A 15,798-nucleotide genomic window follows, 5' to 3' on the forward strand; every position below is an offset into this window, starting at 1 on the left:
CTTTTATTTTCCTTATTGACAAAATTAAGGATTTGAATGAAATGCATTTTAGCATTACATGGCAGAATCTAATGTCATTCAGGACAAAAGATTTTTACAAGTAAGAACCACTCAAATAACAGTATCTCATCTATTATAGTGTACACAACATAATTCAATAGCAAACAAGATGCTAGGAGCCTAAAAGAAATGTGTCCAAAGTGGCACTGATATTACGTACAAAAATGTTCTAGCTCCAACTAATTTTTAAATGAGGTAGTTGGGAGAATATAACTCTGTCAATCCAAAATTTCATGTAGAATTTTTGACTCCCCAGCTTTGTTGGGCAGAAGACAGCTCAGAAACATGCAGTGTTTAGCATATGGAAACCCCAAGTCCCATCTCTAGCACAACAGTCCTCTGAGTAACATGAGGAGTGACGCACAGAAATAATCCCTGAGAACTGCTTAGTATTACCACAAAACAAAACAAAACAAAACAAAACAAAAAGCAATTTTAAAAACCCTAGAAACATTACTAATAGACTTCTATTGACAGGGCAGCTTATTGACAATATAAACATTAATGTAGTTTCTATGTCATACTTTTTGCATATTGTAGTGTTACATTAAAGTAACCCAAAGAAAAGAACATGTTAATAAATAAAACATGAGGAAAATGTATTTATAGTACTGTCTTGTATTTATAGATGCCATAAATTCATGTTGAGAGTTTATAAGAAAATAGGCGTGTTACTGAACATTCACAGTTCAAACCGATAGTGTTGACTTTATAATTAATCTGTGTTGTAAACATCAAATGATTTTTGTCATTTTTATCAGTTACAGTTTTAATTTAGAACTTACTTTCTCTCTATATATATTAGATGAGTATGTATATGCATATTCCTATCTGTACCACATCTATGCTATATACATCTATATCTGTCATTATATACACATAAATTTATGTATAAAATCATATTTAGAGCCTATGTGGAAACAAAATGACAGATCATTTGCACACAGGTCAGAGGATTTTGTGAAAATTTCTTTGATATAATACAGAAACAAGTGTTTTAAAATGCCAGAAAAAAATGAAGACATGATTCTAACATAGTTGGCTAGAAATAAATACTATTTTTCAGATCATTATTTTTTTCTTTAAAAGATGTATCGACTATTCCTGTCTGTATATGGAAGGGATTGAAGGATGCTAATAAAGTATAAGATTGTAGAAAGCATGGAACTGTGGAGAATTTGTATAGTAACTGAAAGGAATTCAAATTCATTACTCTAAAGTAGCACAGTTTTCAATTTAAGGTCTGAAAGTAGTTGAACAAAGTCTGATCATTGTGTCCACCTCATTCATTCTTATTTCCATTCAACAAACATTTGAGATAAAATCTGTTTTTAGCCCATTTAATTTACCCTTTGTATTCTAGTTTTCCCTGTGCCCCTTTGTTATCTGGCAAGTTGGCATGATGCACACAAACTAAGATGCTTTCAAGTTCTTTTGATATTTATTCCATGGGATTACTGAGCAATATACAGAATGGTCCATGACTAGAGTTCATGTTTGGCATACATTTTCATGTTCCCTCAAATTCCTATTTATATTTCTATTAGCACATTCATTTCATTCTATTAGAGTTTTCCTTTCACTGGTTGTGACTGTAACCATTCTGTCATATCCAGCGTAATGTTCTGGCAATATCTAAAAGGGTTAGTGTGCCTGTTTTGTGTGCTGGAAGACTGACAGGGTTCAATCCCTGTCATCAAGTGGTTTCCTGAGCAACCCCAAGGACTGAACCAGGAGTAGCTCTAGAGCTCTATTAAAGTAGCACCCACCAAAATATAGAAAATATAAAACACAAGGTAGTGAAGAATATTTCATGAATTAAGTATATTTGAGACTTTATATTTTTCTTTATTTGTCATTGGATTTTTTTAAATTGAATCACAGTGAGATACATAGTTACAAAGTTGATCATGATTGGGTTTCAGTGATACAATGTTCCAACACCTGTCCCTTCACCAGTGTACATTTCCCACACCAAGTTACCAGTTTTCCTCCTGCAGATCCCTACACCTTCCTATTTGTCAGGCATGTTTCTTCTCTTTCTCTCTCTCTCAGTCACTCACTCTTACTCTCTTTCCTCTTGGGCCTTATGGTTTGCAATACAGATATTGAAAATTTATTAGGTATACCCACCTTTCTCTATGCTCTATGGCAAGCACCTCTCTCTCTCTCTCTCTCTCTCTCTCTCTTTCTCTCTCTCTCTCTCTCTCCCTCTCTCTCTCTCTCTCCTCTCTCCTCTCTCCTTCTTCTTTTGGGCCTTAGAGTTTGCAACATGCATACTGAAAGGTTATTAAGTATGTTTCTTTACCTACTTTCAAAACTCAGTTCCTGTACAAAATGATTACTTCCAACTATTATTATCATACTGATTCCTTCTCTATCCTAACTTCCCTTCTTTCCCCAAAGATTCTTGTGGCAAGCTACCAACCATTGACCAATCCTGCTAGCCACATTTTTCCTTGTTTTTGAATATTAACACTGTAGCACTGTCGTCTCGTTGTTCATCGATTTGCTTGAGCAGGCCCAGTAATGATTAGTCTTATAATCTTTATATTCCATAAATGAATGCTATCATTCCATATATGCCCTTCTTCTGACTCACTTCACTCAGCATAATACTCTCCATGTCCATCCACTTATAAGTAAATTTCATTATTCCATTTTTTATAACAGCTGTGAAATATTCCATTGTGTAGATATACTATAGCTTCTTTATCCAGTCATCTGCTCTCAAGCAGTCGTGTTGTTTCCAGATTCTGACTATTGTAAATAGTGCTGCAATGAACATAGAAGTGCAGATGACATTTCTGCTGTGTGGTTTTGGCCCCCCACGGTATATCCCCAGAAGTGATATTACTGGATCAAATGGGAACTCAATTTCCAGTTTTTTGGGGAATGTCCATTTTGTTTCCCAAAAAGGCTGAACCAGTCGGCATTCTCACCAACAAAGCAGAGTTCCTTTCTCCACATATCCATGCCAGCACTGGTTGCTCTTGTTCTTCTGGATGTGTGCCAGTCTTTGTGGTGTGAAATGAAAACACATTGTTGTTTTGATTAGCATCTCCCTGATTTTTAGTGATGTAGAGCATTTATGTGCCTTTTTACCATTTCAGTGTCTTTTTTGAGGAAATTTTTGTTCATTTCCTCTGCCAATTTTTTGATGGGGTTGGATGTCTTTTTCTTGTAAAGTTCTACCACTGCCTTATCTAGCTTTGACATTAACTCTTTATCAGATGGGTGTTGGGTAAACACTTTTTCTCATTCCGTGGACTTTCTTTATATCTTGTTCACCATTTCTTTTGAGGTGCAGAAGCTTCTTAGTTTAATGTTCCATTTGTTTATCTTTGCTTCTACTTACTTGATCAGTGGTGTTTCATCTTTGAAGATCCCTTTATTTCAATCATGAAGGTACTGTTTACTTCCATGTAACATATGAATTCTTTATAGTGTATCACTTTTATCACTTGTCATCTCGTTGCTCATTGATTTGCTTGAGCAGGAGCCAGTAATGTCTCCATTCATCCCTGTCCCGTGCTAATGTAGCCCAATAGTGTCTGCTCACTCCAGGAACACAAAGAGCAACAAACTGTTCATTCAGGGTATTGACGATTTGTTAGGTGGGTGACCAGGCGTTCTTTTGACGTCCTATGGAATCCAGTTGGTAATGGCTCTAGTTCAGCGGTCGTCTGTAAATCAAAAACAGTAACAATAATAGGCTTTTATAGTGTAAAAAATATAAAAGACTTTACATTTGTTAAATGAGTGAATGCATTAGAAATGTTTTTGGAGTTCAGTTAAACTCAAATATTATCAATTTAAAAATTCATTATTCTAAGAAGCATTAAATATGTAAGTCACCTTGATATCACAACAATATATTTTTAATTTCTTTAATTTTTTTACTGTAAACAAATCCATAATTTTTATCTTCTTTCATATAAGTTCTTGGCATTTATTTTTGTAATTCTTTTATCTCATCTCTTCATTGTCATCTGAAAATTTAGAGGGGGAGGTGCTCTCAGTGGTTCCTAGGAAACTGTATGGTTTCAGGGATAGAATGTAGGGATCCCACATGCCAAACTTTTCTTCTTTCCAGCCTTTTGAACTATCTTCATGGTATTTCATCACAAGGGTTTTATAAGTTTATTCCCCATAAACTTTTATTGTTATGAATTTATCTATCTGAGGTGGGAAATTTTTTTAATTCTGCTATTCTTGTACATTAACTGAACTTTGTGTTATTATCGACTTGTGTAGTGTGTGGTATCAAATATTCTTAATGTCTCATAAAACTAAATGTGCATAACTTTTTAACAAAAAACAAAAGCAAAATGTTTGCATTAATTTTGCTAAGCAAAATCTTTTATTTTTTATTTTTTGCTTTATTAGCTTGCTTAAGACAGAAAGTTCTGCAAACTATTAGATTATCTTATCAGTTTACACAATGGATAGTTCATGTTTAATACCAACTTAAGAAGACTAGAAATACTCCTCCAAACAAGCAGGCAGTAATTACTCCTTCATAATTACCAGGCAACTTTATTGCCTTGCATTGTTATAATTATATTTTAAATACTCCCCATTTACATGATAGACCATAATGTTTTCTAGCACATTAAAATCTGTGGCTTATAACAACATCTCACTTCCACAAAGGCCTCTTCTTCATTTAGTCTGTATTTTAACTACTGTTAAAAGAGACTAAACAAAATTAATTGGCATCGTCATACTGCAATAAGGAAATTGTAGACAATTCTGAAATCATCTCATTATTCAGAAGGTTCGAGTTTAACTTCTAAGATGTATTCCTCCTTCAGTGAAAGAGCCAGTTATAATCAATCAGTTCTTCTCAATCTTTAGTGCACATATAAATCACTCAGGGATATAGTTTAAAACAAAATTTTGATTCAGTGGGTTTGGGAAGAGACAAAAGATTCTCCATTTCTAACAAGCTCCCTGATGTTAGTCCTTGCCCAACCAAACTTTGAATAGAAACACTTACAAGAGTCATGTGAGTCTTTGTGCAAAATGCTATAGACAGTATACACACAAAAGCACATCATTTTTAACTGGATCTCTTTTATAATCACTTTCTTACCTCAGACCGGCCTGGACATCACTACTTTGATAGGTAGTTTTTACATAAATGAAATTAATATTCAGTCTGTAAAAGCTAGCTAATTGAGTACTAGGTAAATTCACTCTGGAATGAGGAGAGATAGAGTCAAAGAAGACTCCTCAAAAAGGTCATATTTGAGGAAGGCCAGAGAAATAGTACAACAGGTAGGGAGCTTGCCTTTCATGTAGCAGATCCAGGTTCAATCCCTTGTACCCCATATGATTCCCAGAACACACCAGGCATGATTGCTAAGTGCAGAGTCAGGAGTAAGTCCTGAGCACAAGTTGGTACACCCCCAGACCCCAAACAAAAAACAAAGATGATATTTGAGCTGTATTCTGGAGGATGTTTTTTTCGAATTCCCAAATGGAAATGTGTGTATGAAAGCCAAGAAAGGAAATCCCAGGCAGGAAGCAAAGCATAAAGAAATGTAGGAATATAAACCACTTAGCATAAAGATGGAGGGGGGAGATTTATGAAAGATAAAAATACAAAACCATTTCTACCTACTAGTCTAGGAGTTAGGCTTTTATCTTGCAGGCATTTAAGAATAACTTAAAAATAGATTTCATAAAGCTTAACTTATCGAATTTACTAATGTTTTCTTTTCAGTAATATTTCATTGATTTTTACAATGAAATATTTCTCCATGCAACCCCAAGAAAGTCACCATCAGAATAACTTGCCCAACATTCAATGATAAGTTTATTAATGTTTCTTCTTTTTAATGAAACACTTCAAAATTTGGTTTTGGGTTTTACTCTTTTAACTCACTTAGTAAAACATGGAGTTGTATCTACTTTCACATAATAATCGTTCAAATTAATAAAATGTGAACAAAGCTGGTGAACATTCACCTATTTGCTTATTTTGGATTCAAAACCCAACACAGTGCTGACAATATTTCAACTTTCAACATCATTAAATGTAAGTAGAACATTACCAACGTACATGACTTATGATGATCTTTGAATAGTGGGATGACTAAATTTTGGGGCATCTGAAACTATTTCAAGCACAATTTGCAAACCTATCTCAGCTGAAATAAAGTCTTATTTTATGACTTTTAAAATTTCTCTTAGTGTTTAAAATAATACCTTGAAAGTGATTTTTCCATAATGATAGTCTTCAAAATAGGTCTTGTAAAAATCTAAAGTATTAGAATAAAATCAAAGATATAATGCCTTTACTAAACAAACTGTGAACTGAGAAGTACCTAATCTAGCAAGATTTTGGGTTTTGTTTTTTTGGCAAGGGGTTGTCCAAAAAGAAACACTTTTATAGACAGGAAGCTGGAGCGATAGCACAGCGGGTAGGGCGTTCGCCTTACACGCGGCCAACATGGCCGACCCGAGTTCGATTCCTCCGCCCCTCTCGGAGAGCCCGGCGAGCTACCGAGAGTATTCGATATGCCAGACACAGTAACAACAAAGTTTCCAATGGAGACGTTACTGGGCCCGCTCGAGCAAATCGACGATCAACGGGAGGGCCTTTACCTTTACCTTTTACCTGCACCAAGTAAAGAAAGAAGATTTCAAACTGAGTTGCTTCCTTCAGCTCTTATCATGCAGATGATCTTACATTCACTAACCAGAAAACTTCAGATTGGTTAGCTTTGAGGTCCGCATTAGGAAGAAAAGGAAACTGCATTCCTGTAAGTAAGGTAAGGTAAAGGCCCTCCCGTTGATCATTGATTTGCTTGAGCGGGCCCAGTAACGTCTCCATTGGAGACTTTGTTGTTACTGTGTCTGGCATATCCAATACTCTCGGTAGCTTGCCAGGCTCTCCGAGAGGGGCAGAGGAATCGAACTCGGGTTGGCTATGTTGGCCGCGTGTAAGGCAGACGCCCTACCCGCTGTGCTATCGCTCCAGCCCTTCCTGTAAGTAGTGATGCAGAAACTGTGACTGTGAAGTCTCTGTGTTCCTCCATGTTCTTCAGTGAAGAACCTCCAGGCTCTTCAATATTTTTAAGAATAAAAATTTGAATAATATTGATACATTAAAGAGTTAGAAGATCAAAAAGTGTGTTATTAAGCAGAAGTAAAAGAAACTTTCCATCTGAGGAGGAACTTAGTATAGGACAAAGTATGACTCACATTAGTGGGTTGTTTGTTATTTTAATAGAAAAACTCTGTCTTGGTGATACAAGAGTGACAAGGATGTTACAGAAAGTGCAAGTGTTGTACAGGGCTACAGATAGTGTAGCACTGTAGCATCATTTGCTCCAGCGGGCACAGTAACGCTTCCATTGTGAGACTTCTGTTACTGTATTTGGCGTATTGAATAGGTCACCGGTAGCTTGCCAGGCTTTGCCATGCGGGTGAGATTATCTCGGTAGCTTGCTGGGCTCTCCGAGAGGGGTGGAGGAATCAAACCGGGCTTGACCAGACTGGCTATGCGCAAATCAAACACTCTACCACTGTGCTATCTGGCTGCAACAGTGCAAGGATTATATATCCACTCCCCACCCCACTCCTCTGTGGGGTGGATCTGGGGACAAGAGGGTCTGTCTTCTGTGTTCTCAGACAGGTGGATCTGGTATTGAAATTGGTGGCTCCCACGGGATGCTTATGTGAAGGGGGGGATAGGTCATTTTCTCCCGAATCTGCCACTGCCGCAAGGGGAATAGCGGACTGATCAAGTTTGTGATGAGCCCCCGTTCTACATGGTCCAGAGCCCTGCTAGCCCCTTCAGGTAACTGTCAAGCCACACCTGACATCTGCTTTGTTTTCTTGGCAGGGGAGTTAATCCCTGCCACCAGATTCCTTCAGGAACCATAGGTTGGAATGCAGAATTGCTCTCTGCAGGAAAGGAAAGTGAGGCCTAGGCCTTGCCCAGGGTTACAGAGTTCTTGCCTAGCCTTGCTAACCAGGTAGGGTCTTTGACTGTTTGTAGCCTTGGGGCTATTGCTTTTATTACGTCCCAGGAATTCCATTGCCATGAGGGCCCTTGCCTGTCTACCTGCTGACATGAGAATAATTTAAATATGCATATGTGTGAGTATTTGGGTACATGTACACTATATCAGTTCCTGTATTTAAGTAAATAGGAATAACATGTAATTTTTAATATTTTGATAAATATACCTCTACTACAGCAATAAGATAATTGGAGAAGACTTTTCCCTTTTTGATATGCAATTGTAATCATGTGATTTTTCCATAAATAACAAAGTAAAAGTGGAAAGGATCTCTTTCATTGGTTCGGAAGGAAAGGAGACACCCACTCCTCACCCCACTTCTCTGTTTTCTTCCTGGATCGCTGGATCAATTAAATTAATGTTGTTATTGCAGGCACAGGTTCTTGTCCTCAGACAGTCGAGATTAAAAGAAAGGGACTAGAGACTGAATGGCCAAATTCAGAATATATTTTATTTAAGAGAAGGGAATGGAAGAGAAGAGAATGTAGGAAAGCTCTCAGATTATGGTATGGGGATATTAGAAAAAGGAGAATCTTTTCCCCTTTTATACTTTCATGCTTTGTTTTTTAAAATTCATTTTATTTTATTTTTTATTTGGGGGCCATACCCAGCCATGCTCAGGGACTACTGCTAGCTATACATTCAGGAATTACCCTTGGCAGTGCTTTGGGGATCATGTAAGATGCTGGGGATTGAACCCCAATGACCTCCTATAACCCCAGTTGACCCTACCTGCTTCACTATCTCTCCAGCCCTCCCTTTTGATACATTTTTAACCATTTTTAACCATTCAGATGGATGGGTGAGTGAGCATTTATTTTTACTGTTTGCCAAAAAAGTGGACCATTTAAACAGGGGTGAGGATGCTGGGATGATTACCTTCTGATATATGGTTAAGTCTTCTAGATTATTTAGGTTATTCAGCAAAGCCTAAATCTTTTGGGTTTTTTTCTGATAGAAAGGTTATTGCTTGCAAAAAAATCCTAATTCTGTATATATATCTTAATTTTCGTTCTTCTCTGTAACTAAGTTCTTTTTGAGCTGCAAGTTTCTATTGAGCTGCAGAGCCTGCACTGACTTCATCTCAAAATAATTCACATGCCATAGTGGCATGTCTTGGGAAGCCCTGGACCTATTGGGGGAAGCCTATTCATCATTTTCTCGGGAAATACATTTACATAAATTGCCTAGAATACATTTCCCCTCAATGCATGCTTTGTTAGGATCATTTCCTTTGACTATATTTTATTATGTGTTCATTTAATATTCTAATAATTGCTGTTCTTGAGATTCTGACTAGATTTTACTGGAATGAAAGGCTTGGGTGGATGATCAACTTCCAGTTTTTTTGAAATTACAAGAGAATTAATGAGAAGAGAGAACTAATTTGGTTGCAATTTGCAGTTAGTGAAATTGCTTTTCTATTTTTTTTTCTTTAGCAAAAGCTCCTAAGTATCTCTCTCCAAAATAATATCCTATAGCTTCTTCAGTGAAAACATAGCTGCTTTCAGTGAGGAATGTTTATCCACACGTACAGAGTATATTTATAACGTAACTGGAAAGGGTTGATACTTGCCTCTTTACTTCTAAGGCAAGCTCACATTCTGCTTCCACTGATTATTTTTTCAATATTATTTTCTATATTCTTTTATGGTCTGCCAGTACTTTTTAAAGGCTAGTTAGTTAGAACAGCAGCCAACGGAGCTGAGACTAAAGGGGGGCCAAATATCTCTTCAGAAGCAAGACTACTTCAAAAGCTATGCATTACAAAGCACTACTGTGACTCAAAAAAATCACTTATTTGTAAAGGGGATTTGCTAATGTGGAATTGGTTTCTTATCTTTCTAGCCCCTAGTGAGCCTTTACTGTGCAAATTTGCTGATGGAGGACAAAAGAAGAGACAGAATCAAAGCAAATATACCCAGAATGGAAGGCCTTGGCCCAGGGAAGGAGAGGTGAGTCCTGAGTAATTTTGCCTCAGAAATTTGTAAACACACATTGCTCAGAAGCACCACAAGACAACCATTTGGGGATATTATGAAATTCTGTGGAAAACCAAATAACTTCAAATAGGCAGACCTATGTTAATGTTTTCAGGATAAAATTGTTTGAGAAGATATATAGAACTTCAAAATTGACCTCAGTTTTGCCCTACAGCAACTCTTCTGAATCTGAGCCTGAAAAGACACCCCTGAAAGAGGAATCCACAAAAACTATTTTATCTGTTTAATTGTACAACAAAATTAGTGCATGACAGCATAAAATTTTGTCAGTGAAACAATACTGAGAATTGAATGGCATTTTGAAAAGAAAAAATCAAACAGCAAGTAAATTTATTTTATACTACTCTTGAAATGCTCTCCTTACAGAGATGTGGCAATGAAGATGCTTCTGTGTTTGGCATTAATACATGTTTTTTTTTTAAAAAAAAATCTGAGCATATATGAGTAAAAGATGGCATTTTCTGTTGGTCAAGAAGGAAAAAGAAAGTTGATCTACATAAGTTTCTGCTTTGTCCAGCAATGACAAAAAATATGTAGTTATTATCCATGTACTTATAACAGAGACCCATAGAAAAGCAAGCTTATGGATGCAGTTCCATTTGGGAATTTTTGGTTATTTTTGTTCTAAGAGGACAAGAAAAATGTGCTTGGGATTCTAAGAGGTGTATTTTTTTTCTTGGAGAAAAGGAATGGAATTATTTGAATGACTTGAATAAATGCCATTTTTGTGTCAAGACCACAATTTTAACTGAAGAGCTTTATTTAAGATTTCTTTTCAAAGTACCTACTTCATCTATTTGTCATTTAATAGGCTTCCTACATCATGCAGCATTTTTTATAACTTCAATAGTCAGAGAACAGTTGTAAGAGAAGAAAGGAGGGTAGAAGGTTTCTTAGCAAAAAGTGTTATCCACTTTCTGTTTCTAAGACAATTGTCTACTTTTGCAGTTTGCAGATCTTCTCATAAAGTGTGTAGTTATGTCCACGCATGGCATAATTCTATCTTATTAATTTAAAACACAGAAAAGTGAACCATCACTGTGCACCTGTTTCAGTACTATCATGCTCAGAAAGGCCATCTGTGTTATGTTCAAAGATGAACAAGGGAACACAAATTGACTTCTTGCTTTTGGTATGCAGTTTAAGTGTTCAGCATATATCCCACTGCCCTCAAAAGAGTTGATTTTTGTGCAGCACTCCTTACTACATAGATCATATACCAAAATTCATGATCTAGAAAGGTTCATCTGCTCTTTTAAAGTTTGGTTTGTTCCAATGGCTATTATTGGAAAGACTTCTTCATCACATTTCTTCAGGCCTTAACCAATAAGCCTCAGACAACAGTAATGGTTAAAACTTTGGTTCATATTTCTGAAGAATTTACTGGAATGGACATTTTCTCCTCATTATTGTACATTCACCTGTGTCTTTTTAGTTTAGAAAACCAATAAAACAAAAGAGAAATGTAAAGTGAACACCCTTCTGCTTTGTACAGAATCTAGGTAGGGTTTGAAATTTAAACAACAAACAACGTGTGCATTATTGGGGAAAAATAGCATGGTGGATTCAAGTTTTGGACCCAGAGCACCTTATAAATAAATGAAGTTTTTATTTATATGTTATTCATTTGGACAAACTTGCAGGCTGTCGAATGTAGCCTGCCCACAGGGCAGAGTCTGGCAAACTCCCCGTGGCCTACCAAATATGCCAAATACCAGTAACAATGATGGGTCTCATTCTCCTAAAGAGCCCTGAATATAATCTCAGGGCTAGGATGAAAGAGACGTTACTGGGGCCTGCTCGAGGCAATCGACGATTAACAGGATGATGAAATGAAATGAAAATTCATTTGAAGCTGGAGCGATAGCACAGCAGTAAAGCATTTGCCTTGCACGCAGTCAGCCCGGTTGAGCCCGGTTCGATTCCTTCGTCCCTCTCTGAGAGCCCGGCTAGCAGCCGAAAGAGTATTTTGCCCGCATGGTAAAGCCGGCAAGCTACCCATGACGTACTCAATATGCCAAACACATTATCAACAAGTCTCAAAAAAAACGGAGACGTTACTGGGCACGCTCCAGCAAATTGATGAACAACGGGAGGACAGAGACAGTGATGTTTTGGGGACACAACTAATCACGCTCCTGACTCTGCACTCAGATTAATCCTGGCAGGACTCAGGGAGACCAAATGAGGTGCCAGGTCAGCTGCAAGCAAGGCAATAGCCCTACCTGTTACACTGCAGCTCCTGCTCCTACATGTAGTTTTTTTAGTTTATTTTTAATTGAATCATAGTGAACTACAAGTTTCCAGAGTTTTTCATTATTGGATTTCAGTTCATATCATGTTCCAACACCCATCCCTTCACCAGTGTACATTTCCCATCACCAATATCTCCTAAATGTTGTTTTAAAAGAATATTCCTAATATCTGATTTAGAAATCTTGTGTTTTAAGAATTAGTATATATTAAACTATGAAAATCTAGGGTCCTTAATAAGTGTATCTGTGGTCAATAAGAATGTATTTCAGGAGCCAGAAAGAGGGCTCCAATGGCCAGAGCACATGCTTTGTATTGATAAAGAGGTCCAGTTCAATTTATTCCCCAACTTCCCATCCCGACTCCAGCACCGTATGGACACTGAACACTACAGGGTTTGCCATCCCCTAACAAAATTCAAATGTAAAAATATTTAGAAGAAAGGAAAAAAATGGTATGTGCTAAAATATATATCTGAGTCATGAGCAAATATAAAATATCTTGATTTTGAGATAAGCCGTTAACTTTTACAACTTAATTATGGTTTTAGAAGTAAATACTCCTAGAATGTTGGTCAAAGTGGTGTGTCCATTATCATATTTTTTGCTTTTGCTTTACTAGTGAAATAAACAGATTTTATTAAAATATGTGTTTGTTCTTGATAAAATAGGATAATGCAAAATAAATCCTACAACTACAGGATTTAACTTTCCTATACTAGATTTTAATCACTCCATTTTATTGTGTCTAAGACTAATTTTTGGGATGGCTCATTTACCTTTTATAACTTCTGAAATTGCATCTCCTTTTATAATCAATGTCATTATTATAAGACAATTTGCATTTGCTTTTGCTAGTCACCTAGGGGCAACACCTACATTCTTTGCTTAAGGTCTTTGACCTCACTGATTGCATGCATTGAAATTGTAATCAAGTTCTGGTGGGTGGTTTGTTTTTCTTTTGCCTTTAAACTGGTCATTCAGCACTTTGACATTCAAATTTTACCAGCTGGTAATGGGTGTTTGTTTTGCTTTCTTCTTTGTTTTATGTGCCTTGCAATCATTGTTACCTTCTATGAAATGAAAGATGATAATTTCTGCTGCTTGAGAATTTGAAAGTGAGATTGTGGCAGAAGTTTAATTTTTCTCTTAAAGATGAGGTAAAAATATAATGTGAAATAATTCTGATGGAATGCACAAGATATAAAGTCAGTGGATTGCTTAGAAGTTTCATAAACTTAAAAATATAGGCTAATTATTTATTTTGTAAATTCAGGATATCACCTTTATAAATTATTTTAGCAATGCTTGGTGAAATTCTTAACTTTATAAAAAATCTAAATCTAAAAACTTATGTTCATAAATTAGTTTAAATTAGCAAGATTTTGAAATATCAGATAATGCCAGTAGACATACCTATGTCATTCTTAAACTTTATAGACATAATTACTTCCATTAAAATTAATAATAGAGTTGGCAGAAGGATAATGAGTGGATAAGACATTCAATTCTCAGCAAACTAGATAGTCTTCCAATCCCTGCCAAAAGTGATCCCTGAGGAAGTAGTAAGCCCAGAGCACTTTTGAGTGTGGCCCCAAAACAAACACACAAAAAATAATAGATTCATCACATGTTAAGAAAAAACAGTTTTTGGTTCTTTGGTCACTTGCTCTGAGCTCAGAATTCATTCCCAGAAATGCTCAGGTGACCATGTAGTATCCGGGATCAAATCTGGGCTTTCCACATGCAAAGAGTACATTAGTTCATTGAGAAATTTTTCCAATTCAAAAAATAGTGCATTTTCATGGAACATAAGCTCTCTCTCTCTGTCTCTCTGTCTCTGTCTCTGTTTCTGTCTCTGTCTCTGTCTCTGTCTCTCTCTCTCTCTCTCTCTCTCTCTCTCTCTCTCTCTCCACACCACACCACACACACACACACACACACACACACACACGGTTGGGGGGAGAGAAAGAAAGAGAACTTTTCTTAGAAGAATGGCACTGTGTTTTCATAGTTTTGCAAATCAACTTAATGTCTTGCTTAGTAAAATGTCACCAGATTTGCATATTTATTTCGCCTACAAAATATTGCAACATTCTCTTTGGTTTAAGCATATAAAGAAAAAAATTTCTATATAGTCATGCTTGAAAAAGACTGAAAAATAGAGGACTTTATGGATCTCAGAACTCTCAGATATTTATAGGCTATACTGTGAGAATAAGTCTCCATATTCCCAGAGAACCGGGTAGCTTGTTAAAATACTAAAATATGCCTATATTCTTTGCTAAAGAGCCACTATCACTACTCCATCAGTACTACTCTCTGCCTCTTTTCCTCTGGGTCATCCTCTAGGATGATGTCTGATGTTTCTAAGGAGGGCCTCTATAGATCCCTGCTGACCCCCCCCCCCGAATATTATAAGGGATCTATTGGTGATAAATCATTGAAATGGGGAAGTCATGCATAATTTGAGAGAAGGGGACACATAGGAAGGAAACAGGCTTGAAAAGGTGCCAGGGTTGAAAAAAGTTCGTGAAACACTACTCTAGGAACTTTCTTAATATGTCACAAGAAGATTAGGGTACCACCTAGCACAGCAAGAGTTCCCTAGGGTTCTACCCCAGCATTGATATTCTGATAGAGTCATGCATATGCCATATCAGTATGGTAAATGTGATGTAACTACTTTTAATGTAACCCACAGTGGTAGGGTGTTCGCCTTACAAGCAGCTAACATGGCCGACCCGAGTTCGATTCCTCCGCCCCTCTCGGAGAGCCCGGCAAGCTACCTAGAGTATCTCGCCCGCACAGCAGGGCCTGGCAAGCTCCCCGTGAGGTATTCGATATGCCAAACACAGTAACAACAAAGTCTCCAATGGAGATGTTACTGGGCCCGCTCGAGCAAATCAACGATCAACGGGAGGGCTTACTCTTACTCTCTAACTTTAAAATTATCTCTTTTGGTCTCTTGAACTTCTTGACATTATATTGACCATTTGTTACATTAACTCTGAACCTATATGCTCAGGTTGGACAGTATGTTTAATATTGCCTAAAATAGTTGTTGAGGTCCCAAGTGATTAATCTGAAAACAAAAATATCTCTAATCAGGCCAAAAAATGTCAATAACATGAAGAATTTCTATTATTTTTTTCTGTATTTCTGAAGACTGTATTTCCAATGACTATTAGAATGTCAATAATTTTTTTTTTGGAGGGGGGCATGCCTGGTGATGCACAGGGGTCACTCCTGACTCACCACTCCTTGGCGGTGCTCAGGGAACCATATGGAATGCTGGGAATTGAACCTAGGTCGGCCACATGCAAGGCAAATGCCCTACTTGCTGTGCTATCACTCCATCCCAAGAATGTCAATAAATTTAATTGAACACCACAGCTGAATAAAACTTACAGCTGACCCAAAAAAAAGTTTCTTACGTTTGAT

At 36.9% G+C, this 15,798-nt stretch overlaps 1 protein-coding gene across 8 annotated transcripts in view; it reads left to right on the plus strand.

The window, feature by feature from the left end:
- RBMS3 (RNA binding motif single stranded interacting protein 3) overlaps positions 1–15,798 on the plus strand; it is an 834,518-nt gene that overhangs the window by 661,725 nt on the left and 156,995 nt on the right. For all 8 annotated transcript variants that reach the window (XM_056129462.1, XM_056129467.1, XM_056129468.1 and 5 more), the window contains exon 7: positions 9,948–10,054. In XM_056129462.1, the coding sequence (XP_055985437.1) occupies positions 9,948–10,054 (107 nt within the window). The remainder of the gene's footprint in view (positions 1–9,947; positions 10,055–15,798) is intronic.

The sequence above is a fragment of the Sorex fumeus genome, unplaced genomic scaffold (genome assembly GCF_029834395.1).
Source record: "Sorex fumeus unplaced genomic scaffold, SorFum_2.1 ptg000072l, whole genome shotgun sequence".
Taxonomy (NCBI): Eukaryota; Metazoa; Chordata; class Mammalia; order Eulipotyphla; family Soricidae; genus Sorex; species Sorex fumeus.